Below are 26885 nucleotides of genomic sequence, written 5' to 3'. Positions count from 1 at the left end.
AGCGTTACTCTAACTAAACGCCATTAGGTAGAGTCAAAAATATCTTTCGATATCTCCAAGGCACCGTAGATCTTGGTATTTTCTTTAAAAGAAAACAAAATATGAATATGGTTGGATATACTAACGATGGCTACTTATTAGGTCCCTATAATATCAGATCACATACATGCTTCATGTTCTTACACGATGGAACATCTATTTCATGGATGTCTTCAAAACAGATTTTAATAGCTACATCCACACATCATTTTTGAAATAATTGCATTATATGAAACATTACGTCAATGCGTATGGCTTCGCAGAATGATAAACCACATACAACAATCATGTGGTATTAGTTTCATCAAATCACCAACTATTATCTATAAAGATAATTCTGCATGCATTAATCAAATGCAAACAAGTTACATAAAGAGCAATACAACCAAATTATTAACCCTAAATTATTCTATCCTCATGAATTGTAAAATAATAGGGAGATGAAAATCTTGCAAACTAAATCATATGATAATCTTGCTGATTTATTCACTAAGTCCTTACCAACTTTCACATTCCAAAAATGTATGAGTGGAATTGGTATGCAATGACTTCGAGATTTACCAAGTTCAGAGGGAGTTAATCCCTGAATAATAACATGTTCATATTATATTACACTCTTTTTTTATAAGTTTTTCCTATACGGTTTCTCATATAAGTTTTTAATGAAGCAATATCTATCTTTTTTCTCCTATTTTTTCAAATGATTTTCTAGAGATTTTAATATGATCTATAGATCATAATTATTATCCTTTAAACTCACCAATGAGTTTTTCCTATCTAGGTTTCTCATATGAGTTTATAATGAGGCAATAATCAATATATGTCATATCATTTTCTTCTTATATTTTCCTATTGAGTTTTAATAACATATCAACATATTATTTTTCTTCTCATATTTTTCCTACAGGATTTTAGAGGAGTCTCAACAAGAAGTTTACATTATGAATAATTGATAAGGAAGAGTATTACAAATAGATATTTTTTGGATGTGAGTCATGTGATCAATTAGAGAGTAACTGATTAGCAGTTACTAATCCCAATAGTCACAAACATGAATGTTCATGTACTATAATGTGAACACTATTTACCAGTGAATACAAGCGATCATTTACTGATGTTTCTCCGTTCTTCTACTTTAGTTAGAAAGAAACCATCAGTAATCAGGAATAAGTACAAGTAGCTACCATAATTGACTTTTGATCTCTCATACTTAAAAAGAAGTAAGTCATATTCCGTCTGCTAGATTTCTCTACCAATTCCTCTACTCGTCATCCATCTATCCGTCCGATCGCTCGTGCATTCGCCCAATCGGATGCTCGTGATCTTCATCTGCACGACCACCCGCATGATCATCCGCACACCCGCTCGAGCCACCCCTTCTCTCTCTCTCTCTCTCTCTCTCTCTCTCTCTCTCTCCCGCCATTGAGCGCCCTCTCCTCCCGATCTCTCTCGTCGCCAAGCTCCGCCGCCACAACATCGCCTAGAGCCCCCTTGCCACCCCGCCACCTACTCTAGCACCTCTTTCCCTCTCCCTCGCCCCCTACCGAGCTCCTCACGAGCTCAGCATGCTGCAACCATGGCGGCTCACCATCACCATACCTCCACCCCCTCCCCTACCCTACTCTCTCACAAAATGAGCTCCCCGTGTCTCCAGCATCCTCCTTGTGCCCTCACCATTGGCAATGGTCACTGTGGACCAAAAACAGCACGGTGCTGCCGCTAATGCCCTTCGGACGTCGATGCCGTCTCCCCCACCGAATGAGCCTCCATGACGCAATGGTGAACGACAGCCAGAATCAAAGCTTGAGAAGACGAATCTGCAGCGTGGTGGGCCGGATCCACATCTGTTCATCCGTGTGCTGCCGTCTCTGACTTCAGGCGCCGGTCTTCAACTCCGGCCCATCTCTAGAGATCTCTTGCTGCCATCGTGCACCGGCCCGCTCTGCGGTCCTCCTACAAAGTTCGCCGTTCGCCAGAGCCCACCTGTCGTGCTTCGCCTTCCAGCCGACCGCCGATCCACTCGAACCACCGGGCATCGCCGGCCTCCTCTATTCAAACACAGAGCTGCCCCGCCAGCCATTCAACAGCCTACCATCGCCGACCGCGGCTGCCGCTTCCGAGCTTCGTCGCTTTCGCCTCTACCAGTCGGAGCCCATCCGACTGTCGTCGCCGGTTGCCTCTGCACAGATCCAATCCAGACCATACGATCTACCTCACGGCTGAGGCTGCAAAAGATCTAAAGCAACCTCAGCAGATCCAGACTACTAACGTGAGAGATTTTTTCAGAGATGCTTTTCTGGATTCTTGGAATTGTCATCCCGCGATGGTTGGTTTTAGAAGAGTCAACAATGCTGTCGCGTGCAGATTTTCGGCGTCCATTATAACACACTCTTTGCATGGTTATACGTGTGTTACGTCACTTTTATTTACCAAATTTTTGACATCCGTTAGCAACGCACGGGCATATAATAGTACTACATAAGTTTCTGTCATCAGGGGAGGCGTTCATTGATATAGCCAGAGGGTACCGTGCAAATTGGCCAGCTTATTCGGTCTACCTATACTTTTTTTAGTAGATATTTCAATCATATGCTACCGACATACTCCAGCCACATGCCCATATGTTGGTTATATTCTCCTAGTCTGATGCATGATCATATATATGCTACCTACATATTCCAGCCACATGCACGTATGTTGATTATATCCTCCTACCCTGATACATGGTTCTTCTTTTAAACGAAGGAAATATAACTTTTGGCCTTATAGTAACTCTATACTAACTGAACGTCAAGACATTAATGATACATACAACCATTTTATAAATGCGATGCATGGTTCCTGTTTGATATGTTCTGGATATGCTGATGTGTGTGTTTGGTTACCTCCTGCACAAGAAACACTGATTGCAGTTTCTTCAGACGAACTAGTACCAGATTACTACCAAATCCCTTTCAGCCGGGTGCTGCGCGCCAAATTGAAGTCCAAATCTGTGGTTAGTGGTGCCAAACAGCCGTCGCTCATCAGCGACAAAATTGGCAAAAAGGAGCAGCAGGACAAACGACGAAGGAAACGATCCAAATGGACTAGATGCAATGCGAGCTCTGTTCTTCTTCCTGTAACCGTTGACTATCTCCGAGCTTAGTTGGCCATGGCTTCGATTTAAAATGGAGTGTGTAGAAGCAGTACGACTAATCGTGGTGGGCTGGCCGCCGGCCGGCTCCAACTAACTGACCACCGATCATCTCCGTCGTGTCCCTCATGGCTCTGACGGGCATGTTTGACTTGTTTACACCTCAATTAGTCCTATAAATAGCAAGGCCCCTACCTCCTAGGTTATCATCAGCATCAGTCCTGTGTTCGCCACACGCCCCTGTGTCTGCAGTCTGCTGCCTCTGCATGTCCCTCTCCAGCTCCCTCAGCTCGTCCGGCAAGGTCAGTTGTCTCAAGTAGATTACATGCAAATCGACTAGCTTGCTCAAACGCGTTCAAGTGATAGATGTTCTTAGGTTTTTGGCTGCAATGTTGTGACTGCAGATGGGGAGCCGCGCGAGGATGCAGCAGCGCCTAGCTGCTGCGCTCGTGGCGGTCGTTGTTGTCGGAGTGGCCTCGGCGCAGGCGCCGCCGGTGACGAGCGCGCTACTGCAGCAGGTGGCGGGGTCGCTGCAGATGTACGTGGACGCGCTGCCGGTGATGCCCAAGATCCGCGGCTACGACTTCCAGAACGGCCGCGTCGTGCCTGTCAACCTCACCATCGGCATGTTCCAGAAGAACTGGGTAAGTAGCTAAAGGCACCGACTCCGTTTGATTGGTAGCTAGACTGGGTAAGTAGTTAGACTGGGATGCATGCAAGTATCTACGTGAGCACGTAAGTAGAATTTTTGTAAAACTCTTTTGTAGGAGTAGTATTACTGCGTTTGACGCTATCAAATGAAACGTTGTTGACTCGTGTACTGTGCTAATGCAATTTCATTCAACGCCGGCAGAAATTCCACCGCGACCTCCCGGCGACGCCGGTGTTCGTGTACGGGGAGTGCGCCGACTCCGCGACGTTCCCGGGCCCCACCATCGTCGCCCGCCACGACGTGCCGCTCGCCGTCACGTGGGAGAATCACCTCCCCGACCGCCACATCCTCCCGTGGGACCCCACCGTGCCCACCGCCATCCCCAAGAGCGGCGGCGTCCCCACCGTCGTCCACCTCCACGGCAGCGCCCACCCGCCGCAGGCCGACGGCAGCGCCTTCGCTTGGTTCACCGCGGGGTTCCGCGAGACCGGCCCCGCGTGGACGCAGGCCACGTACCGGTACCCCAACGTGCAACCCCCCGGCAACCTCTGGTACCACGACCACGCGCTCGGTCTCACCCGAGCCAACCTCCTCGCCGGCCTCCTCGGCGCCTACGTCATCGAGAAGCCTGAGGTTGACGTCCCCATGGGCCTGCCCTGCGACAACGACGATCTCCACCTCGTCATCGCCGACCGCAGCTTCAACGTCGACGGCTCGCTCTACATGAACTCCACCGGCGTCGTGCCCTCTATTCACCCGCAGTGGCAGCCCGAGTACTTCGGCGAGGCCATCACCGTCAACGGCAAGGCATGGCCGTTCCTCGCCGTCCACCGCCGCCGATACAGGTTCCGCATCCTCAACGCCAGCAACGCGCGCTACTTGAACGTCTCGCTGTCCAACGGCCTGCCCATACACGTCGTCGGATCCGACGCGTCCTACCTCGCTGCTCCGGTCACCGTGTCCAGCCTCCTCATATCGCCGGCCGAGATCTTCGACGTCGTCGTCGACTTCTCCATGTCGCCGACGGCTGAGGTCGAGATTCTAAACTCGGCGCCGTACCCGTTCCCGACCGGCACTGCACCGGGTCCGCTCAACGGGAAGGTGATGAAGTTCGTGATCACTTCGAATAGGCCGCACGACCCACCAGACAACTCGACGGTGCCGGACCGCGAGGTGCCGTACGCGAACGTGGCGTCGCTGGGGCCGACGTCTGAGACGAGGTATATCGTTATGTACGAGTACCTGACGCCTGGGGGGCAGCCAACGCACCTCTACATCAACGGGCTGCGGCTGGAGGACCCCGTGACGGAGACGCCGCGGTCGGGGACGACGGAGCTGTGGCACGTGATCAACCTCACTGGTGACAACCACCCGCTGCATATCCACCTGGGCATGTTCCAGGCCGTCAAGATGCAGCAGCTGGTCGACCTGCAGGGGTTCACCGACTGCATGACGCAGGCCAACGACGCCATCAAGTGCGGCATCGACCAGCACGCGGTCGGGCCCGTCGTGCCGGTGCCGGACCACGAGAAGACGTGGAAGAACGTGGTGAAGGTGCCGCCGGGGTTCGTGACGACGGTGGTGGTGGCGTTCAAGCTGGTGGACACCAACCAGCCCTTCCCCTTCGACGTCACGGCGGAGCCTGGATACGTGTACCACTGCCACGTAAGTGCCACGTGATTCCCCCATTCATTTTTCATGCATGCAGCGAAGCAGTAAGCTCCAATAATGTGCACGCTGATCTTGTGCAGATCCTGGATCACGAAGACAACGCCATGATCCGGCCACTAAAGCTGCTTCCCTGAAGAGATTTGCTAAAGGAATCCATGAAGAACACAAGCATCCATTATTTTTATTTCCAATTGCATGAACATTTGTTTGTTACGAAAATTATTTATTCGATTCCTTTGTAAGCATCCTAGTCGTACGATATCTGTCATGTCAATGATTGACAAGTATACAAATCGTCACGCAATGTATTTGATTATTTGAAGTGAAATATATATATGATTGGGAGCGGTGACTAAAAGGGGTGAATAGATATTTTAATAAATTTCTTATTAAATTGATGGTCTTTTTCTATTCGATCACACAACAATATCTCTACAAGAGAATCATAATAGAACGCAATACAAATACACAGCGAAAAAATCACACCTACCCAAAAAGCTCGGAGACTTCGAAGAAAGATCAAAAACCAAACTTCAAGATTCAACGAAAAGTGAGTCCTATGGTTAGAATCGAACATTAGATTCTACAAAATATCAATTCATAACTTATTCTCACACAAAAGTTGAATCTTGAAAAAAGATCACTCAAGGATGAAGAGATGAACACCAGGCAGAGAAGATCTCCAAGATGATGATTTTAAAGGAAAGAAAATTCAAGACCCTATTATATATACATGTGTATGTGAATTTTATGCCTTTAGTATCAAGAAGAACAACCTCCCAAGGTGTTAAATTTCAGCTAAAAAAGAAAAAAGAAAATCAGCAGCGAAGAGGAAAAACTTGCATACAAGGCAAGAGAACCAAGAGAGTGAAACTAGAAGAAGGGAAATTTAAGCATATGTAACAAAATAAACTTCATTGCTCAAAAAGATCAGCCTTATTTTAGACGGATTATAAAGATTTTTTTTCTCAAAACTCTCACTTATTACATAGGTCAAACACTTATCTTCCTTCTCATCTAAATTCTAGCACAATACTCTCATATGAGTGGCACGAGAGGCTTAAAGTGTCTGGTTCATCCTCTCCTATAGCCCTACCCCTCTATTTATAGGTCTAGAAAATTTGATCTCTAGGTTTATTAGATTTTTTTTTCAAAATGTCCTTCTTTTGTAATACACTCCTACTAACACCGAGGGTATTTTGGTCTATTTTTTCTCCATTTATCGAACAGCTTCGGCGCCTACATGACTTGACTTCGTCTCGATACAAGCTTTACGATGATGCTATGTACTCCTTCAATCCTCCTATGATTTTGAGGTCAAACCGCGAAACCTTAGCATACTTCTCAAAGCGTGACTAGCTGCTGCTTGCTTGCACCTGAAGTAAGCACTCTGATGTTAACACATGTCCTTCGTCTTGCGATCTTGATCGCCGGCAAGTCTCTCCCACTCCCGATCCTTCGAGCCGTCTTGTTGCTTTTACATGCATCCCATTCGCTTGAATTTGTCAATATGACGTCTTTATCCTCTGTTACATACTTTGCTTGACCTTCATGTATACATCTAGGATCACCCTTAACTCCACCCGATCCTCCTTGGTCGTCCAGCACCAAGCACTTGTTTAGCCCCGATCACCTGTTATCGATCGTCAAGTTGCATCTGTCACTTGCACACCATTAAACAAGCAAAAATATTTCTCCACACTCCAAAACATCTCCAGGTTAGCACAAAATTAAAAAATTCATTTCAGAGCACATCCTGCAGAAAACGTGAACACCGGATGTTCCTGTGTGTTTTGCTCCTGAACATCGGACCATCTGGTGAGTGTAGCACTATCTGTTCCAGAAATTTTTTGCTCTCTGCAAGATAAACTCCGGTGATCTCATATCGATCACCGAATAATCCAGCGTATGCCAATCTACTGAACCACCCTTCTGCAGCCTCACTGCAACAAAAGGTACGACACATTCTCCAGTGTTCACCAACTCAGCATCAGACTATCTGGCGTACATAATTAAACTTGACGTCAAAAATCTCCTCTCTGCAGAAAATACTCTGGCGCTCGATAAGTCCATCACTGGACCATCCGATGTTTGCTTTTATTTCTGCTTCAGCACTGAAAATACTCTGATGCTCACTTCATCATAACACCGGACTATCCGGTATGGTAAAAAACCTACACACCAGATATTCTGGTGAGACATAATTTTCTGTACTCTAAAACAGTTTGTTCTAATTTAAACTTTAGTTAGCCATAAACAAGATCACACATAAACAAGCTCATATCATTCAAAATTATTTCAAATACAACGTTATCAATAACTCATTATATACAAACTAAAACACATTTCAACTTATTTTCTCAGTATAAACATTCTTTGGCATCCAGTAGTATGTGAGTTGCATCTGTTTTCTACTCTTTTATGCCGCTAATTTGGCCTGGTTATGTTCAGCATTACTTGTATAAGAGTGGCCTAGTAATATTACAGGATAATGAGTAGTATAATATGAGAAACCAAGTCATAATATGCATTGGTTTTCTTGTGATGAGTGATTGATATTGTTATTTATTTGGTTTGATGACCTTCGATTTTGCATGAGCTTTGATGTGATTCGAATTAATTTGATATTTCATTTGAGCATATTGATTATGGACTAATTGGAATTGGAGTTGGAGATATGTGTTTGCTTGTCTCATGGTGTGCATGTGATGTATGCAACTTGGCGATCGACGATAGGATGATCGGGGCCAAGTAGAGTGCTTGGTGCTAGACGATCAAGGAGACCAGGCGGAGTCAACGGTGATCCTAGCTGAACACGTGGAGGTCAAGCAAAGCATTGAAGGCGGATGGAGACGGCGTGTTAACAAAGTCAAGCGAAGGAGATGCCGGTGCAAGTGATAAGGCGACCCGAGGGATCGGGAGCTGGAAAGACTTGCCGGCGGTTAGGATCGCATGACGGAGTACACGCGTCGACATCGAAGCACTTGTTTAAGGTGTAAGCAAGGCGGTGAGTCACGCTTTGAGAAGCGTGCAGGCGGTTTCGCGGTTTGGCCTCAAAACCGTGGGAGGACTAGAGGAGTATGTGGCACCACCACGAAGCTTGCGTCGAGGCGAAGTTAAGTCGTGAAGGCGCCGCGGCCGTTCGATGAATGGAGAAAAAAATAGACCAAAATACCCTCAGTGGTAGGTAGGAGTGTACTACAAGAGAGGGGTATTTTGGGGAAAAGCTAGGAAACAAAAGGGGCAAGTTTTCTAGGCCTATAAATAGAGGGGTAGGGCTATAGAGAGCTTTGAACCAGTCACTTGAGCCCCTGTGTGCCACTAATTTGAGAGCCTTAGAACTAGGTTTTTAGAGGAGACAAGGATGAGTGCTTAACCTATGTAATAGATGAGAGTTTTAAAAGATAAATCCGTCTAAAATAGGGCTGACCTATTTGAGTAATTAAGTTTATGTTTTTGCATATATTTGAATTCCCCTTCTTCTAGTTTCCCTCTATTGGTTCCCTTGCAAGCTTGCAAGTTTTTCGATTTTCGGTTTTGATTTTCGTTTTGGTTTTTAGGCTGAAATTTCAGCACCTTGTGAGATCATTCTTCTTATTGCTAGAGGCATAAAAACTCATATGCGAGTGTATGCTCATGGGTCTTGAGTACCCTTGCCTCTAGATTATCAACCTGGAGAGGTTTCTTGCCCGATGATCTTTTTCTTTGAGCTGCAATATTTCACCTTTGCAGGGTTGTTTTTCTTGATGCTAGTAACTTAAACACTCACATACTCATGTATTTGAGCGGGTCTTGAGTCCCCTTGCCACTAGACTATCATTTTGAAGGATAACCTTGTCGGATGTTTATCTTATCTTAGTTTATTTGGAAGTTGCGAGTTTTTGTGCACAAAGACACATGATATGATCCTGAATGGAACCTATGGTTCATATTCCATCTGTGGAGTCATATTGCCATGGAAGTAGTCTTCTTGCTTTATCTCTCTAATTCTTTTGCTTCCGCTTGAGCGTTTTGAGGTACGTTGGGTGAGTAATAGAAATAGATCATTTATTTCGAAAGAAATTTATTGAGACGTATATTCACCCTCCTCTGATCGCTATTCTCGTTCCTACGTAATAGTCAGATCAGCAAGAACGCACAAGCAGTACATAGCATGATAACAGCAGCACATTGCAGGTACATGGAAATCTTAATAGTAATCCATCAGCAAACTACATAACTGTGTCATCTGAAAGAACATTTAACAGTCCAAAGGTGTTGCGGGGATAAATGTCAGCCAAACATTGCTCATCACATCAAGATACAGGAAAGCTTTTACATGCCTCTGCTTCTGCAGGTTGGACTGCAGATCCATGAAGCGGTTCACGTTCTGGAAAATAGCAGCATTCCTGTCAATGCAACAGCAGGAGGATCCAGATGGACCCCGGAAACTAAATGATAATAGCAGTTAATCATAGTCCACCCACTCATCGTTAGGAGTTAAAACCTACGAAGTTATGGTAAGATAACACCAAGTCTAGTTCAAGTGTCTAGCTCAGGAGAGCGCATGCAGAAGAACCCAACCATAATCTGAAAGCAGAACGTACGAGGACAAGTAAAATAAGAAAATAGAATGCTAAGCACTACAAAAACAATGCTGTTCTGCAAAAGTGCAGTATTCAAGGCTTCAAGCCACAAAAGCCTAGCACATAAATTCTACAAACAGTACACAAGGAAATTAGCTAAGAGCACCCTGTATTTCTTCACTAGCACCACTGCCTCCCAACAAAGTAAAATGGTACAAATTCCCAGCATTTTACCCTAATTCCCCTATCACTAAACCGCATGCACGATAATCTGTAAGACAGAATGTATGAGGACAAGTAAAATAAGAAAATAGAATGCTAGGCACTTAAAAGAAGGCAGTTATTCAAAGTGCAGAAACAATCAACATTCTCCCTGCAACCGGGGGGGGGGGGGGGGAGGCGGAACAACCTTCAAAATTCTGATGGGAGAAAGTAAGAAAATAGCAACAAAACATCACACCTTTTCCTTTTTCTTGCTCAAGGTTCCTTCTGTCATAATCGCTTTGCGAAGCTAACTCAACAAGCTCCTTGGATCTCGAATCAAGTTCCTGCATCTTGGACTCCAACTCTGAACGGAGCTTTTGATTTTCATTGATGATTTACTGTGAATGCCTACGAGCAATTTGCTGCATCTTGCGAATTTCTGGTTAAAAAAAGAGGTAAGTTTAAAAGACCATTAAACAACTGGAATCTCTATGTATGCTAAGAGGACAGACATGCATATATGTAAACAACTAAACCATAACAGACCACATAGAGAGTAAAAGATTAGCTGAAACCTTCGTTGTAATTCTGGACGAGCTGCTCCCTTTGCTCCATCATCCTGTCAAGCAATGCCGTCGTCTCATTGCACTTGTATTCCAGTTCTTGCACATACCTGTTCTTTACTTCAATTTGACTAGCCAAATTGGCAACAAGCTTATCAGTTTTACGACTCCCTTCACTTTCAAGATCACCTACAGTTTTCAAATCACCATTTGTTCGCAAATGGTCTCCTATTGGCCCTTGACATCTGTGATCATCAGCCCTTGCAACCCATCCAAACATCTCTGACCCTCCATACTTCTTCACTTTCCAGTCCCTTTTGCCAAATCCCTCTGCCTCAAAGTGCTTTTCAAAGGCGAGCGCATTTTTGAAGCCACTCCAGTCTTTTGCAAATTCAACAATAGCATTCCCTGTGTGACCTCTATGGTTCCACAAAGGAATAACCTTGTGTGGGCAAAAGCGTGAGAGTTGTTCCTTCAGCCGATTACCACTTTCTCCAACTTGGCGCCCATTCTTCTGCTCAGTAGGCACATTGACTAGAACACCCATCCAGGGCCATACAAACCGATCATCTCTGTTTTCAAAAGGTTGAGGCTCCATAGATATCAACAGTGACCGCAGCTCAGATGACCTAGCAGATTCACTGGCAACTAGGAAACTATCTGTTGCAAACTCCTCCCTTACTAATTCAGAAAAGATTATCAAGAATCACAACGATCCCACACAACACAGGTTTAAAAAGATAGCAATAACAAATTCAAGTAAAAAATTAAGGTTCAACTTTAATAGCTTATGAAGATGATCTTTATGGCTGGAAGTGTCAGCCATGGAGCAAGAATACATGTGGGAGAGGGCACAGGACGATGCTGGGATGCAGCGAGGTCAGGCTGTACTAGAGGCGGTGCGCACACAAAGAATAAGATTAGGGTCAAAAGGATGTAAAAAGAAATGAAGATGGTAAAGCTGGAATCACATTTAAGTAGGGGTGAAAACGGGATAGATATTTCTCGCCCGCCCAACTACCTGAAGGATTGCGAAGTAAATATAGGATGACCGGTATCCGTGCCGATAATGTTCAACACTATCCGTGTTCGACTCCAGATCCGAGGAAAATATAGGATAAGATATATGATGGCTGATATCCATCCGAAGTATCTAAATGTTAGGTGTTATAAGAAAAGTTATTGTGATTTTACTTAAAAGCATGATAATATATAGGTAGATTAACACACATTTGTAAACAGTAATATTAAATGCTCTTGTTTTCACACCTCACCGATCACTCTATATGTCCTCATTTTGATAGCACCCATATATTGTTTAATATGTTGTATAAGGATGCAAATAAAGTAAAAAAATTCCACCTATCCGACTAACCGACATCTATCCGACTATCCACTTTGACTTCGACTTCGAGAAAAAATGTAGGATAAGATACAAGATGAAGAAATAATTATCTGACACTGTCCGTGTCCGGCTCTGAAAAAAATATAGAATATGATAAAGGATAAGCTATATCCATTCATATTCGATCCGTTTTCACCTCTCCATTTAGATTTGAAAGTGATGCATAGGCCTGATTAGGTGATAGGCGTCACGCACTGCCGCTGCGCTTTCTAGATAATCCCGTGCTAGGCGTCACCAAGTGGTTTTTATAAATTGGCTGTGCAATAATCCCATTTTTTTTCCAACTGAAACTGGTTATACGTAAAAAAATCTTATACAACAAAATCTTTACCGAATCAAAGTACTAATGACAAAAAAATCAGTTAGCTTGACAAAATGGCATAAAAGAGAAAAAGAAAGAGACTTAACATAAACAAGGTTATATCAAAGCAACATCAACATACATGTATGCATTCACCATATCAACCCAAACATAACCCTATAAAAAACATAACCCTATAAAAAAGACAGGTGGTGAAGTTACTAAGATTGCAACCACCAGAGCAATGATGATTTCCAGCCATTTCAGCCTAACCATGGCAGTAATAGCACAGCAAAATAGGGAGTACAGATCATGTGCATCGACAAAGTGTATAGATAATGATATAATACAACTCCAAGTCGAAAAGCAAGCAAATACCGAAAGTACTATGATGCATACACTAGGCTCTCACACAAACCAAACTCCCATCAGAAGCATCATAATTCAGACCACAATATCAACCAAAACACAATAAGCACGAAGATCTGGCTGCCAAATTTATGAATATGCAAGCATTGCACAATGGAAGGATGCGAGGTGCTGACCAGCCCTAGCCCCATAATTTGTAGCAATACGAGAATCAACGATATGAAAGCGTACACATGCTTCCATCTGAAGGAAACAAAATCCTACAAAAATTAAGTCACCAGCTAGCTAGGTGGCACCCAGAACTCCGGACGCGATCCACAGAAATAAGAAAGCATTTCGGCTTACTCCGGAATAAAATAGCCCACCCCGCATTCATTAGGCTACAAATTTCTGAACTAAGGGACCACTCCCCACGCGTCACCACTCAATCGAACCCCACGAAATCTCTAAACCCTGATCATCATATCGTATGAAGCCAAAAAACACAAGCGACAAGCCTTCCTTGCACGACTATCACCGGATAGCGCGACGGGAAACCTCACACCGAACGGCGATCCCTGCCACGGGGAAGGACTGGACTTGGCATGGGGCACGGGGGTTTCATCCCAACACGCAGCGCAATTAAGCACCACCTCATTCACGGAGGCAGGTGAGGGAAGAGAGGGGCAGGGGGTCACCTTCGGCGAGCGGCAGCGGCAACGGTACCTCTGGAGATCGGTGGCCAGTGGAGGTGGAGCAGGGTTTTGCGCGGCCCTGCCTTCCCTCTCCTTTTACCCTCTTGGGTGGATGCGTTGCGCGCAGACGAAGTACAGGTGAAGGCATGTAGAGCCGAGCTCGAGCGAGTCAATCGCCTCAAGCTCGAACTCGTTAGAATCTCAAGCGGAGCTTGAAATCCAGCCGAACCTAGAGCGATGCTCAAGCTTGACTCGACAGAAGCTCGTGAGGGCTCGAGTTACGGGAGTATTTTTTAAAAAGATATAAATAAGGACGCATATAACTCTTCACACTATACATACTCACTTCTAACGTATACACATACGTATATGTCCTAAGCACCCGCGCTATCACTAAGTGACATGTATGTGTGTACCTCGACAAGACTGGATCCTCGCCCCGGTGAGGCTCAAGTATCGCTCAGTCCTCAGCTTAACTAAGTAGGCTCGTGAAAATTAATCGTTGGAGGTGGAGGATATCCACGACGTCAGTGGCAGGGATAGCCGTGTCATCAGTAGACAAAGGTAGAACCAACGCTACAGTGATGCCTGTTGATCTAGGCTAGTAACTTTTTAGTATACATAGCTAAATTTGGATAGTACACAAGAGGTGAAAACGAGATCATAATAACTAAAAAATCGTAAGGATCCTAATACCGGTGTACTCGGATAGACTCACATAGCTTCGCCCCTAGCTAGGTCGTGGCCCCTGCACCAGCACTCCATCCAGCGGAGCAAGTGGCGACAACTAGCTCTCGGCGGCGCACGGCCCTAACCACTCTGACCCTCACAGACGGTCAAGCAGCGGTGGTGAGATCTAGCCACAGCATGCCTTGATCCATCGGCTCTCTGCCCGGTGGCCGAGCAGCAACGGCGAGCTCCAAGGTGGAGGTCTTCTGCTCACAAACCCAGGTGGCGATGTTGCTCGAGAACGACGAGTAAAAGATGTGACAAAGTGAGGAACAAAAGAGGATTAGCATGTGTGGCTAGCGTTGTGCGCTTATTTTTTATTCCTTTTTTTAGGCAAAGCGCTTGGTATTTTGGGGAGAATGAAGTCAGAGGACAATAGTAAAATATGTTTGCTGTTACAGTAGAAAACATTATCCTGACTTTAAATACTGTATAGATTTACTGTTTATCAAAAATACTATTCACATTTACTATTTATAATGTTACTATATCACTAAATCTTATGCGTCCGTTCTAAATCCAGCGTTTCATGACTGTTTGAAGTCACGCTATAGTACCCTGACTTCAAACGGTGTGAAGTCAAAGGATCCAAATCCGTGACTAAGCACGGTGGACACGTGTCTAGCGGTGGAGGCCCTCGGAACTGGGTTGGAAAGCTGAATTTGGATGGAGAGAATGGGCAGTGCGAGATGGCAAATCATCTTACATCATGGACTCCTGGGGCTTCAGTGCACTGTCGAGCCTAAGAGCAGCTCCAACCCACTCCCTTCTCCCCTCGCTACTCTATTTTTTTTAGTGAACGCAGCGAATAACGGTCTCCAACCCACTTGCTACTTGCTTCGCTACCTTTAGGGGTTTGCTACTTCGTCGTCCCCGCACGCCATCTCCAGCGAGCCTCCTCCGCTCGGTATCCTGGATTCCTAGACGGCAGCTGCATTCGAGCCCCCGCTAGGACGGCAGCTGCATCCGCGCCTGGATTCCTGGATGTAGGTTGCTCCTCCTTCCCCTTCCCGGCTTCAACCCCCTGTAGCTCGTCCCGTCCCGTAGGCCGCAGGCCCAAGCGCCGGCCGCCGCCGCTGTAGCCACCACCGTTTTAGCCACTTCGCTGTAGCCGCAGGCCCAAGAAAGAGGAGAGGGGGCGGATGGAGAGAGGTGCTGGCGCCCTGTTGCCCTGGCGGCTCCGCGAGGCGCAGAGGAGCCGGGTGGCCATTGAATATAAAACGGTTAGAACTATTTGGTAGTTACACGATATTAATAAAATATAGGTGAGTGGAGAATATGAAGCTAAATTTAGGAAGTGGGTTGGAGCGCGCTGAGAAATAGGGAGGGAATCAGGATAGGAAACTTCTTATATGGAGGAAATAGGGAGGCAAATTTAAAAAGTAGGTTGGAGATGCTCTAACCGAGCTATTCATGCCTGGCTCGTTAACCTCGACGAGCTTACGGCCAGGCTTGACCTTGGCTTGTTTTTTAGCCGAGCCAAGCTCGAACTTCTGTCCAGCCGAGGGTCATCCCCCTTCGTGTGCGTTGGCTCATTCCCCCGCTCCTCCGGTTGGCTTTTGCTTGCTTCAATTTTACTCTCTCTGCTATCAGCATGTTGAGATGGTTCACATCGATTTTTTTTTAAAAATAATATTTTTTATTGCAAAATTATAAAAATAATATCTAAATTCATAAAATTATAAGAATAGATAGTTGTCGGTACAAGAAGTGCCAACTAGAGACCTGTCGATACTTCGGTGTCGATATTCTATGTGGCAGTGGGTCCAAAGGCCTATCGGCACTTCGCGTGCCGACAGGTCTATGTCCCGCAGACGATATTAAAAAAATATATAACTTTTTTATATAATTTTATGGAGATAATCTTTATATGAAAATTGTGTCTCTCGATAAGATCTACAACTTTGTTATTGAATATTATTCTATTTAAATTCGTTTAGATGAGCAAAACGTATTAGAACTTTAGATCTGAAAAACTAGATCTGTAACTTCTAGCCACTTTTTAAGCATCTAAACAGATTTAAATAGAAAAAATATTTAATTACAAAGTTATAGATCTCGTCGAGAGATACAATTTTTATATTTAATTATGAATTTTTCTTTGAGTATCATCCATAGGACACATGACTTATCGACAAACGGAGTACTGACAGGACTCCAAGCCACTGCAATGTAGGATGTCGCCATGTGGAGTGCCTATAGGTCACTAATCGACACTCCGTGTACCGATAACTACATATTATTAAAAATTTGGGAATTTGACTATTATTTTTACAATTTTTCAATAAAAATAATATTATTTCAAAAAAAACTCGTCCACATCGTCCGTTTGTTGATGACTTATTTGATGCAGGCATTGAATATGAAATACTTGATTACGAATTACTGTCATTTTTTATTATCGTATTATTACTTACAACACTTACACATTGGTCTTATTAGGTTCATATAATACTGAAAGAAAAAGGATTTGTTTTAAACTGTGGTCAATGTTCTTCATCTTCTCTATTACGTGTGCCTAATAAGATCATTTGCTATAGCCACTAATACCGTATTTCTTTTTTACTCCTGTTACATGTTGTATTAAAAATTATTATTTTTATACTTATCATTCTTTTTACAAATGATGAAATTGAAGACCATACATATGACTGCAAAGCTCGACTGAGATGGTTATTACACATACACCTTGCACGTCTTTTTACTATCCCAATCAAACTTGCAATCGTATATAATTATCTCCATAATTTAATGCTAATGTTGTCTTCATAGTTGTCTTACGTATTTTTTTGGTATTAGTGTGGTTTGTAGTATATCATTTTTGGAGTTAATGGATTTAAATGAGCATGTCACAAGGGATACAAGTCCAAACAAGAAGCTGTTACGGCATACAACAGCTAAGTCATCCAGGTCGAGCTAAAATTAGCTATCTTTAAAAATGGAAAGAAATTTGATTTCACGTGTAAAGATGTCGTAATCCAAGTTATTGTTGTAATCATTATTTTTATATGTAAGATGATATGACTTGTAAGGTCAATGTGTCATTTGTCAGTACCTTTGTGCATATTTGTACTTATTATGCTACATAAGATGTGACTTTTTTTGTTAAATATGATCGTAATGTACTCAATTACAATATTGTATGTGTATGCATTCTATCTATCGACTCCTTTATGGTTATCTCACTCTTTCAACAGCTTCTCTCCCTCCGGCATTGGCTTTATCTCTATCTTCCTCCTTCATCAACTCTCTATATGTAGAATACTCAATCACTTATCGTCATCATAAACATAACTCACAGGAAGGGATGGCACCACCAACTGTCGATCCTGCTTAGGTGCCAGAAGGAGATGTAGTGCTGCCATCAAACATTGAAGAAGGTAGCCCGAGTCACTAACTCAACATGGACCAAACAAACGCCTGTGGAGGCGGTGAGGTAATTCATAAATACGTGAATGCATATGTTCTACATATTATCATATAGGTTCTCAATAGTTTTTTCGTTTATGCATAGATGCTTGATGCTCCAGAGGGTCATGACAATGAGCAATCCCAAAAGAGGCATCGTGTCTGAGGTCCCTCGAAAATGCCTACGGGACGATTTGTGATCACGGAGATCTCACAAGAAGGGGAGCCAATTGCACCAGAGAGAGTTCTGTGGCCATACAAGTCAGTCTGTGGGATTGCTGTTAAGGATCACGTGCCTATCAGCTACAGATTGTGGACTGGTGAATGAGGTGATCCACACATGGTTCCTGATTCGATTAAGAATGAAACCATGTGGCCCAAGATATTAGAGAAGTTCGACTTCATTAAAGAGACATATAAAAGTAGTTAAGCATAAGGCGCTAATAATCATGTGCCTTTCATTTAAGAATTGGAAGGGCACACTGAATAGAACCTTTGTGTAGGAAGGTACAATATCAGATTTTAGCAAATAACCATAACTGGAAGATCATTGGCAAGCCTTGCAGAGTACAAGTTGTCAGAAGAAACACAAAGGTTGAATGAAGTGAACAACGCAAACTCGAAGAAGAACCTTTATCTCCACAAAGTACGCAGTTGTGGGTACGTGAGAAAAGAACGGTAGTGGCAACAAACAACTAGATGAACTACGAGAGAGAGGTGTCACACCTGAAACGGAGGGCTGGAGTGAACGATCGACGCGCTTCCTTTTTGAGAGGGATGCTTCTAACTCGTTTGATGGAAGCTTATACTTTACGACCTCCAAAGACTAGGAAGTTATGCAAATTCTTGCAAAAAAAGCTTGCGGAAGCCCACGAGCGGTCTACATAAGGCTCTTTCAAGTCAGACAGGGATAACAACGAGCTCACCTTAGCACTGGAAAACAAAGAGCACGGTGGTTGCATACGAGACGTTAGAGTGATGGGTTGGAAATATGGGATTCTCAGGTGATGTCGATAGTTACAAGAGTCAAAAGAGATTCCAAACAGAACAAGAGGCACAACAAGCTAGGATGATGGAAATTCTCGAACAAATGCTACAAAAGGAGAGGGAACATACAGAGAAAAATATTGCACAAGTTGTACAGCAAGCCCTCATGCGTGAATGAGGAGCCATTGTGAGCAAATAGGAACGGTTGGTGGCGTCTCCTAATTTTGCACGCTCCAGCCCCGGTGGTCCTAGGAGTAGCTATGCATCCATGGGAGTTCTGGGAGCTGACTCCATCACTTATCCCGTGGACCTCATCACAGCATGTACACCGTGTGAACTATACATTAGTGCTAGGAACATTACCATCAAGGTGGCTTCCGACGTGGCTTATTCCCGCGGCTCTCATAAACACTTGCACGGATGTCCGATACTGGAGGGCTATGCCATGGTCGAAGTAGACAAGGAAATTGACCAGTACCGTCATGTTGAGGTGAACTACCCCGCAGAGGAGGGAATAAACACTATAGGAGATAACACATTCATCACATGGGAGAATGCCTACATAGTATTTCCACAAGGGACAGCTCCCGAGAACCTCTTCTCTCCATGACACCCCAGGCCACCATCGCCTCGAAGATCTCACTCTCCTCGGCCATCTCCTAGATGAAGTCCACCTCCCCAGCCGTCGTCTTGAAGAAGTCCACCGCTCAGGAAGTCAGCGTCATCAAGAAGCCAACCAACAGCTCAGAAAACACGATCAGATTCCACAGCATCCAAGCAGACAACATCATCTAAAAGTCGGTGTCATCTAAGAGGGTTTTGGAACCCAAAGATGTCTATTCACTCATTGATGAGGAAACCAAAAAGATTGTGGATACCAGTGTAACTAGACATTTCCATCCTCCACCACCTCTATCAAAGCCTGTTGTGCCTGAAGATACTATGAAATTTTTCATAAATATAGCCAAAGCTAAACATACAAGGGGCGCTTCAAGTAAGCCGCCAACTGACTACAAACGTATCAGTAAAAAGCAGGCCAAGAGCAAGTCATGTCCAATCGTTCAGGATGCTTTAAGCATTGGAGACTTCCTGGCTTCTTCTAGATCAACAGCAGAAGAACTAGCACGGCTTACTATATGAGTGAATATTGCAAAGTTGGATGTTACATAGCCGTTTGAGTTGGGCAAACCTTTGGTCAAACCAAATATAGAAAGAAACCTGTCGATGAATCAGGAACCGGGGGTCCCCGAATCCCAAGGCCAGGCCAGCAATCCGCCACATGGCGCCATCCCGCGGAGTCTCCTCCGCGAGGTAAAAAAGATTAAGTCCCGGGAGAGGGCGCTCGGGGCCACAGTCGGTGGTCCCCGAGTACCCAACTTCCCCGATGATCTACGAAATCTAAGTGCCAGGAAGAAAGTGCTCGGGAAGGTATATAGTGGCCCCCGAGCACCCGAGCCCCCCGACGTTCAGGAAAGCTAAGTACCGGGAGAAATGTGCCCGGGGCCGCGAGCGGTGGCCCCCAGGGCACCCAAGTATCCCGAGGACCCACAGAAGGAAGCTCCGGGAAAGAGTGCTCGGGGGTGCGTGCAGCGGCCCCAGAGCACTCGGTCCCCCGAGGATCCGTACAAGCGTGCCCGGGAGAGAGTGCTCGGGGAGGTGAATAGTACCCCCGAGCATTCGGTTCCCCGAGGATCAAGAAAGGGCATTCTCGGGAGAGAGTGCTCGGGGAGGTGAGCAGTGACCCCCGAGCACTCGGCTCCCCGACGACTTAGAGAGCCCCCCGACAGTGGCCCCAGAGGGGCCCACTGATGAGGTGTCAGCCAATCAAAGGCCCAAGGCCGCATTTAAAGAGCGCGCATGGCCTATCATCCCCAACTGCTCCCGCCACGCTCGGTGTCATTTCCTGCCACATTCTGGCAGAAGGGCATGGGGTCATTGAATGCACGGGTCCCATCCCATGCCATCCGGCCCGTCTCGGGATAACGTCGTAAGGGCCGAGGCGTTCCGTCTGCCGCGCTGCTGTGGCAGGAGAACAAGACAGGACGGGCACGCCGGGCCGCTCCGCGGCTGCCCGGTGGGTCCTCTCCACGACGCCCGTTGCTAGTTCATTTATGGTGACGGATGACCAGGTGTGGGACGTATTTTCCACCCCCGGTCACTTTGCACAGAGGCTTTGATGATGCCCTTTCCATTTATTGTGTCTCGGAACTCCTGCCCCCCCCCCTCCTGTTCGGGGCACGCTACTGCCGGCGGGTATTTAAAGCCGCCGGCAGCACAGACAAAGAAGATCAAGAAGTCTTTTTCTGAAGAAGTTTTCAAGGTAGCGAAGAGAAGATCGAGAGCATCCAAAGCCAGCAGATACACGCAGACCGAAGAACAAGGAGCCCTAGGCTCTAAGATAGATAGACATTCTTGTAACCAGCAACATCATTGAGGGACATTCTCAAGGTATTTATATTATCCATACAGGAGTAGGGTGTTATGCCTCCGTACGGCCCAAACCTGTCTAAACACCAGCGTATTTACTCCTTTCCGCATTAGATCATTCCACCCCACTGGCCATCGCGTTCATACCCATTTATTCCTCCGGCGAACATATTCAGGATCATCCCCCGGCTGAATCTCTAAAAATGGGTCCCTTAGGATCCCTGCGACAGGAGTTAACCCTCCGACAAAACCATACAACTCAAATGTGTCGATTACATCAATGATGCTTGGAGCAGTCCAGACATGGTTTTTAGGTGTTCCATGTAAGATACACAGATGAATATTTCCTCAACAAGGATAGCTCCTTCTAGGTGTAATTCTTGTACTTGTATGAACTGTACAAGGAAGATATCCTCGATATGGCTATAGCCAGAGTGTGGACTCTGTAAGTGACTTATGCATATAATTAATGTTATATGATCTTGCACTTTAAAATTGCATAGCTAACTTCTCTCTTTCGTAGAATGGATATGCTTTCTATTATTTAAACGCAACGCTCCAAACTACGCACATGTGCGTTATAACTTATAGAAATACATGCTCTTCAGGAACAGATCGTCGGGTTCTTCCTAGAACATATTATCAACTTAAACGGTGAGTTTCATGAACCGATCATGCCGTCAGCGCGGGACAAACCTTCAAATAACACCGTACCTTCTAGTAGAGAGTATGTGATAAGAAGGAAGTTTATCAGGGGTTAGACTGCTTTTATATCGCCAAATGACACCATATTAATAAAGGACATGCATTACTGTGTATTAATAATGTGTCTTTATTATTAATTTACATTAAATATATCTTATTGTATGCATGTATTGAGAGTGAGAGAGAGGCAGAGAGATCGAGGAGAGAGAGAGGGATAGAGAGGAGAGAGATAGAGATATTGAGAGGGAGAGAGGAGTGAGGAACGAGATAGGGAGGACAGAGAGGAGAGGCTAGGGAGGAGAGATTAATTATTGTCGATCGAAACCATTAGCTGTCAGTGATACCATAGGCATCACTGTCGATTAGTAGTTTTAACCGGTAGTGATAATTTTTTTCACTATCGGTCCGACCGGCTGGCAGTAATAATCGAAGACTATCACTGACTGTTATCCACTATCGGCTTTAAAATCAGTAGTGAAGTAGGTTTTGTAGCCGACAATATAACTATCACTACCTGTTATCCATTGTCGGTTCTAAAACCACTAGTGAATGAGATTCCACACGCCACACCACCGAATCCGGCTCCCAAGACGCTGCACCTTCCATGGAGGGAGAGGGAGAAGAGGCCGGTGCGCGCTGGCGCTGCTCCAGGGTGCGCCCCCGGTTTAGCGACGGTTGCGGTGCCAGGTGGGGTCGGCGTTGGACGAGGTCGAGGTGCCTCCAACAGCCGGATCATCTTAGATCTTCAAATATATCGTTCATTTTCCGTTTGTACTATGGTTCGCGTGATTTTAATATAAACGTGATATACGATATGCGATCTATTTTTACTATTAGTTAAGTTTGCCGCGCGTCATGGTCCTCTGCCGTGCGCGCGGGTGGCACTGCCTTCTCCTACTGGGGCATGCAGTCCGTCGGCACGGCAGTTCCCGGCCGTGCGCGCGCTGGGCTCCGGCTGACGCTCGGGCGGAGGCCCAGCAGAGCTCGCGCGCGGCTGCCGCTCCTGCCCTTCCTGCCCGCGCGCGACCGTTTGCTCGGCAGAGCGCCGCGCGCGCGGGGCACGGCCTTCGATCCCCGCATGCGTCCGAAAAGCACTTCCAGTCCACGCGATCCCAGTCCAACGCGCAATGACGTGTGACTATGCCACTGATGGTTGGGAGTTGGGAGTCCTTGTCACGTACGTACTTGACGATTTCGGCGCTACTCCACGTACACGGAACAGCCAGACATCCAAGCCGTAGGCAACTGAAACTAGGAACGTTGCACACAGATTCACCAACAACCATTGCCAGCTTTTCGAACAAATCCATCAACTCCTTGACAAAATCACCCGGCGATCATTTGCTTGCGCGCATCCATGCGTCGAAACACGCTGCTGCTGACACGAGCTGGATTCCACGCGTTCCTAGCTCTGATGTGACGCACTGTACGAAAACCAGACAGGCACGCATGGTGGACACAGCTAACCAACGATGCGAATTTTCAGCGCTCCCCTCCCCCAATTATTTGCGGCGGTTCTTCCCCGTTGGCGAATCGATCGGAATCGCATGCGGTAGAATGTCAACGGAAATTGTTAAATATTACGAATATATTTTCTTCTTGCAATATATTATCAGCCATGTTGATCTACATTATGCACAAGCACACAGAGGCGTAAAGCCCTCCCCCAGAAGGTGAGCATGACGAATCTATTTTAGATCATCTATGGCTTACCTACAACATGTTCGTTCTTTGTCATTTTCGTGATACTACCACGGCCACACCCTCGCCGTTTCCGTCGCCACCCGCACCATGGTTCTGGACATCACCGCTACGGTTGCACCAATGGCCGTACGTGTGCTCTGCACGCAATGTCGTCCTAGCAACGACTGTTTCTGCATCCCCTCCATCGACCTCACTATATCCCTCCTCGAAAACAGTAAATGTAAATTAACTCAAGTTAAACGACACATAAGGTCTATAGATACTAAATATCCAATAGATGGTCAAGATCTACATCCCAACTCAATCGTGTGCACAAATATTGATGCTTGGACATCGAAACACCCTGACTCTATCGTAATGAAAAATCATGATAGGTCAAAAAGGGTAGATGAAATTTTCATCAATTATATTGATTCTAGAGAATCATTTGATTGAAAAACTACAATTATCGATACTTACTTCTCCTCAAAGATTGCAAATGACTTTCACAATGATTCAGATCCCAAGACCACGATAGAGTGCCATAAGCGCTCGGACTAGGTATAATGGAAGGATGCAATTTATGCAGAATTAGGCTCACTCTCCAAAAGGAAGGTATTCACATCAGTAATACCTACTCCTTATAGCATCTTCCCTGTCGGATACAAGTGGGTTTTTATCCGCAAACAGAATAAAAACAACAAGGTGATGAGATATAAAACGAGGCTTGTAGTATAAGGGTTCACGCAGAGATTCGACATTGATTTCAATGAGACATATTCTTCAGTAATGAATGAAATCACGTTTCGATATCTAATTTCATTGACAGTTCAAAATCATCTATCTATGCAGTTGATGGATGCAGTGACCACATACCTATATGGGTCACTTGATTCAGACATATATATGAAGGTTTCCGATGAAATCCAAATTCTGAATCCAAACACAAACCACAACATGTATTGTGTAATGCTCAATAAGTCACTATATGGCTTAAAGCAGTCTGAAAGAATGTGGTACAACCGATTGAAAGAGTTCATTCTAAAAAAAGGTACTTCAACAATGACGATTGCTCATGTGTTTTCATAAAGAAGTTCCCAACGGGATTTTGCATCATCTGTGTATATGTCAACGATCTGAATATCAGCGGAAATGCAGTAGATATGGATGAAGCACATAATCATCTAAAGGTAGAATTTGAAATGAAGGATTTGGGTAAAACCAAATTTTGCTTGGGTATACAACTCGAGCATCTTCCTTCAGATATTCTAGTACACTAAGCCGCATATACTTAGAAACTATTAGAGAAATTCAATATGGACAAATCATATCCATTTAAGACTCTCATGGTTATTCGATCTCTTGATATGGAGAAAGATCCATTTAGACCACAAGATGAAGGAGAAGAGATACTGGACCCGATGCTTCTTATCTCAGTGTCATTGGAGTGGTTATGCATCTTGCAAATTGCATCAGGCATGATATCGCATTTGCAATGAACTTACTAGCTCGAAATAGCGTTACTCTAACTAAACGCCATTAGGTAGAGTCAAAAATATCTTTCGATATCTCCAAGGCACCGTAGATCTTGGTATTTTCTTTAAAAGAAAACAAAATATGAATATGGTTGGATATACTAACGATGGCTACTTATTAGGTCCCTATAATATCAGATCACATACATACTTCATGTTCTTACACGATGGAACATCTATATCATGGATGTCTTCAAAACAGATTTTAATGGCTACATCCACACATCATTTTTGAAATAATTGCATTATATGAAACATTACGTCAATGCGTATGGCTTCGCAGAATGATAAACCACATACAACAATCATGTGGTATTAGTTTCATCAAATCACCAACTATTATCTATAAAGATAATTCTGCATGCATTAATCAAATGCAAACAAGTTACATAAGGAGCAATACAACCAAATTATTATCCCTAAATTATTCTATCCTCATGAATTGCAAAATAATAGGGAGATGAAAATCTTGCAAACTAAATCATATGATAATCTCGCTGATTTATTCACTAAGTCCTTACCAACTTTCACATTCCAAAAATATATGAGTAAAATTGGTATGCGATGACTTCGAGATTTACCAAGTTCAGAGGGAGTTAATCCCTGAATAATAACATGTTCATATTATATTACACTCTTTTTTTATAAATTTTTCCTATACGGTTTCTCATATAAGTTTTTAATGAAGCAATATCTATCTTTTTTCTCCTATTTTTTCAAATGATTTTCTAGAGATTTTAATATGATCTATAGATTATAATTATTATTCTTTAAACTCACCAATAAGTTTTTCCTATCTAAGTTTCTCATATGAGTTTATAATGAGGCAATAATCAATATATGTCATATCATTTTCTTCTTATATTTTCCTATTGAGTTTTAAAAGAATTTTAATAACATATCAACATATTATTTTTCTTCTCATATTTTCCTACAGGATTTTAGAGGAGTCTCAACAAGAAGTTTACATTATGAATAATTGATAAGGGAGAGTGTTACAAATAGATATTTTTTGGATGTTAGTCATGTGATCAATTAGAGAGTAACTGATTAGCAGTTACTAATCCCAATAGTCACAAACATGAATGTTCATGTACTATAATGTAAACACTATTTACCAGTGAATACAAGCGATCATTTACTGATGTTTCTCCGTTCTTCTACTTTCTTCTTGCAACAGTATATCTAGTGCACCCCTTGTATTTATTTAGTTAGAAAGAAACCATCAGTAATCAGGAATAAGTACAAGTAGCTACCATAATTGACTTTTAATCTCCCATACTTAAAAAGAAATAAGTCATATTCCGTCTGCTAGATTTCTCTACCAATTCCTCTACTCGTACATCCGTTAGCAACGCACGGACATATAATAGTACTACATAAGTTTTTGTCATCAGGGGAGGCGTTAATTGATATAGCCAGAGGGTACCGTGCAAATTGGCCAGCTTATTCGGTCTACCTATACTTTTTTTAGTAGATATTTCAATCATATGCTACCGACATACTCCAGCCACATGCCCATATGTTGGTTATATTCTCCTAGTCTGATGCATGATCATATATATGCTACCTACATATTCCAGCCACATGCACGTATGTTGATTATATCCTCCTACCCTGATACATGGTTCTTCTTTTAAACGAAGGAAATATAACTTTTGGCCTTATAGTAACTCTATACTAACTGAACGTCAAGACATTAATGATACATACAACCATTTTATAAATGCGATGCATGGTTCCTGTTTGATATGTTCTGGATATGCTGATGTGTGTGTTTGGTTACCTCCTGCACAAGAAACACTGATTGCAGTTTCTTCAGACGAACTAGTACC

General features: G+C 44.2%; 1 protein-coding gene across 1 annotated transcript; it reads left to right on the top strand.

Annotated features, from left to right (window-relative positions):
• The first annotated feature begins 3250 nt into the window (after positions 1 to 3250).
• LOC133909778 (multicopper oxidase LPR1 homolog 4-like) lies at positions 3251 to 5836 on the top strand. The gene is made up of 4 exons (XM_062352334.1): positions 3251 to 3474; positions 3577 to 3816; positions 4026 to 5489; positions 5576 to 5836. Exons 1-4 carry the CDS (start codon positions 3439 to 3441, stop codon positions 5627 to 5629), a joined length of 1794 nt encoding a protein of 597 aa, XP_062208318.1. The 5' UTR covers positions 3251 to 3438; the 3' UTR covers positions 5630 to 5836.
• The last annotated feature ends 21049 nt before the right edge of the window (positions 5837 to 26885 follow it).

Source organism: Phragmites australis, chromosome 2, assembly GCF_958298935.1.
Source record: "Phragmites australis chromosome 2, lpPhrAust1.1, whole genome shotgun sequence".
Taxonomy (NCBI): Eukaryota; Viridiplantae; Streptophyta; class Magnoliopsida; order Poales; family Poaceae; genus Phragmites; species Phragmites australis.
The sequence above is the reverse complement of the archived record's forward strand: the minus strand, read 5'-3'. Positions and strand labels throughout refer to the sequence as shown.

Coding starts and splice junctions, on each gene's coding strand:
- LOC133909778 (XM_062352334.1), top strand. CDS start 3,439: ATGTCCCTCTCCAGCTCCCTCAGCTCGTCCGGCAAG. Junction 3,475..3,576: donor CCCTCAGCTCGTCCGGCAAG/GTCAGTTGTCTC, acceptor TTGTGACTGCAG/ATGGGGAGCCGCGCGAGGAT. Junction 3,817..4,025: donor GCATGTTCCAGAAGAACTGG/GTAAGTAGCTAA, acceptor CAACGCCGGCAG/AAATTCCACCGCGACCTCCC.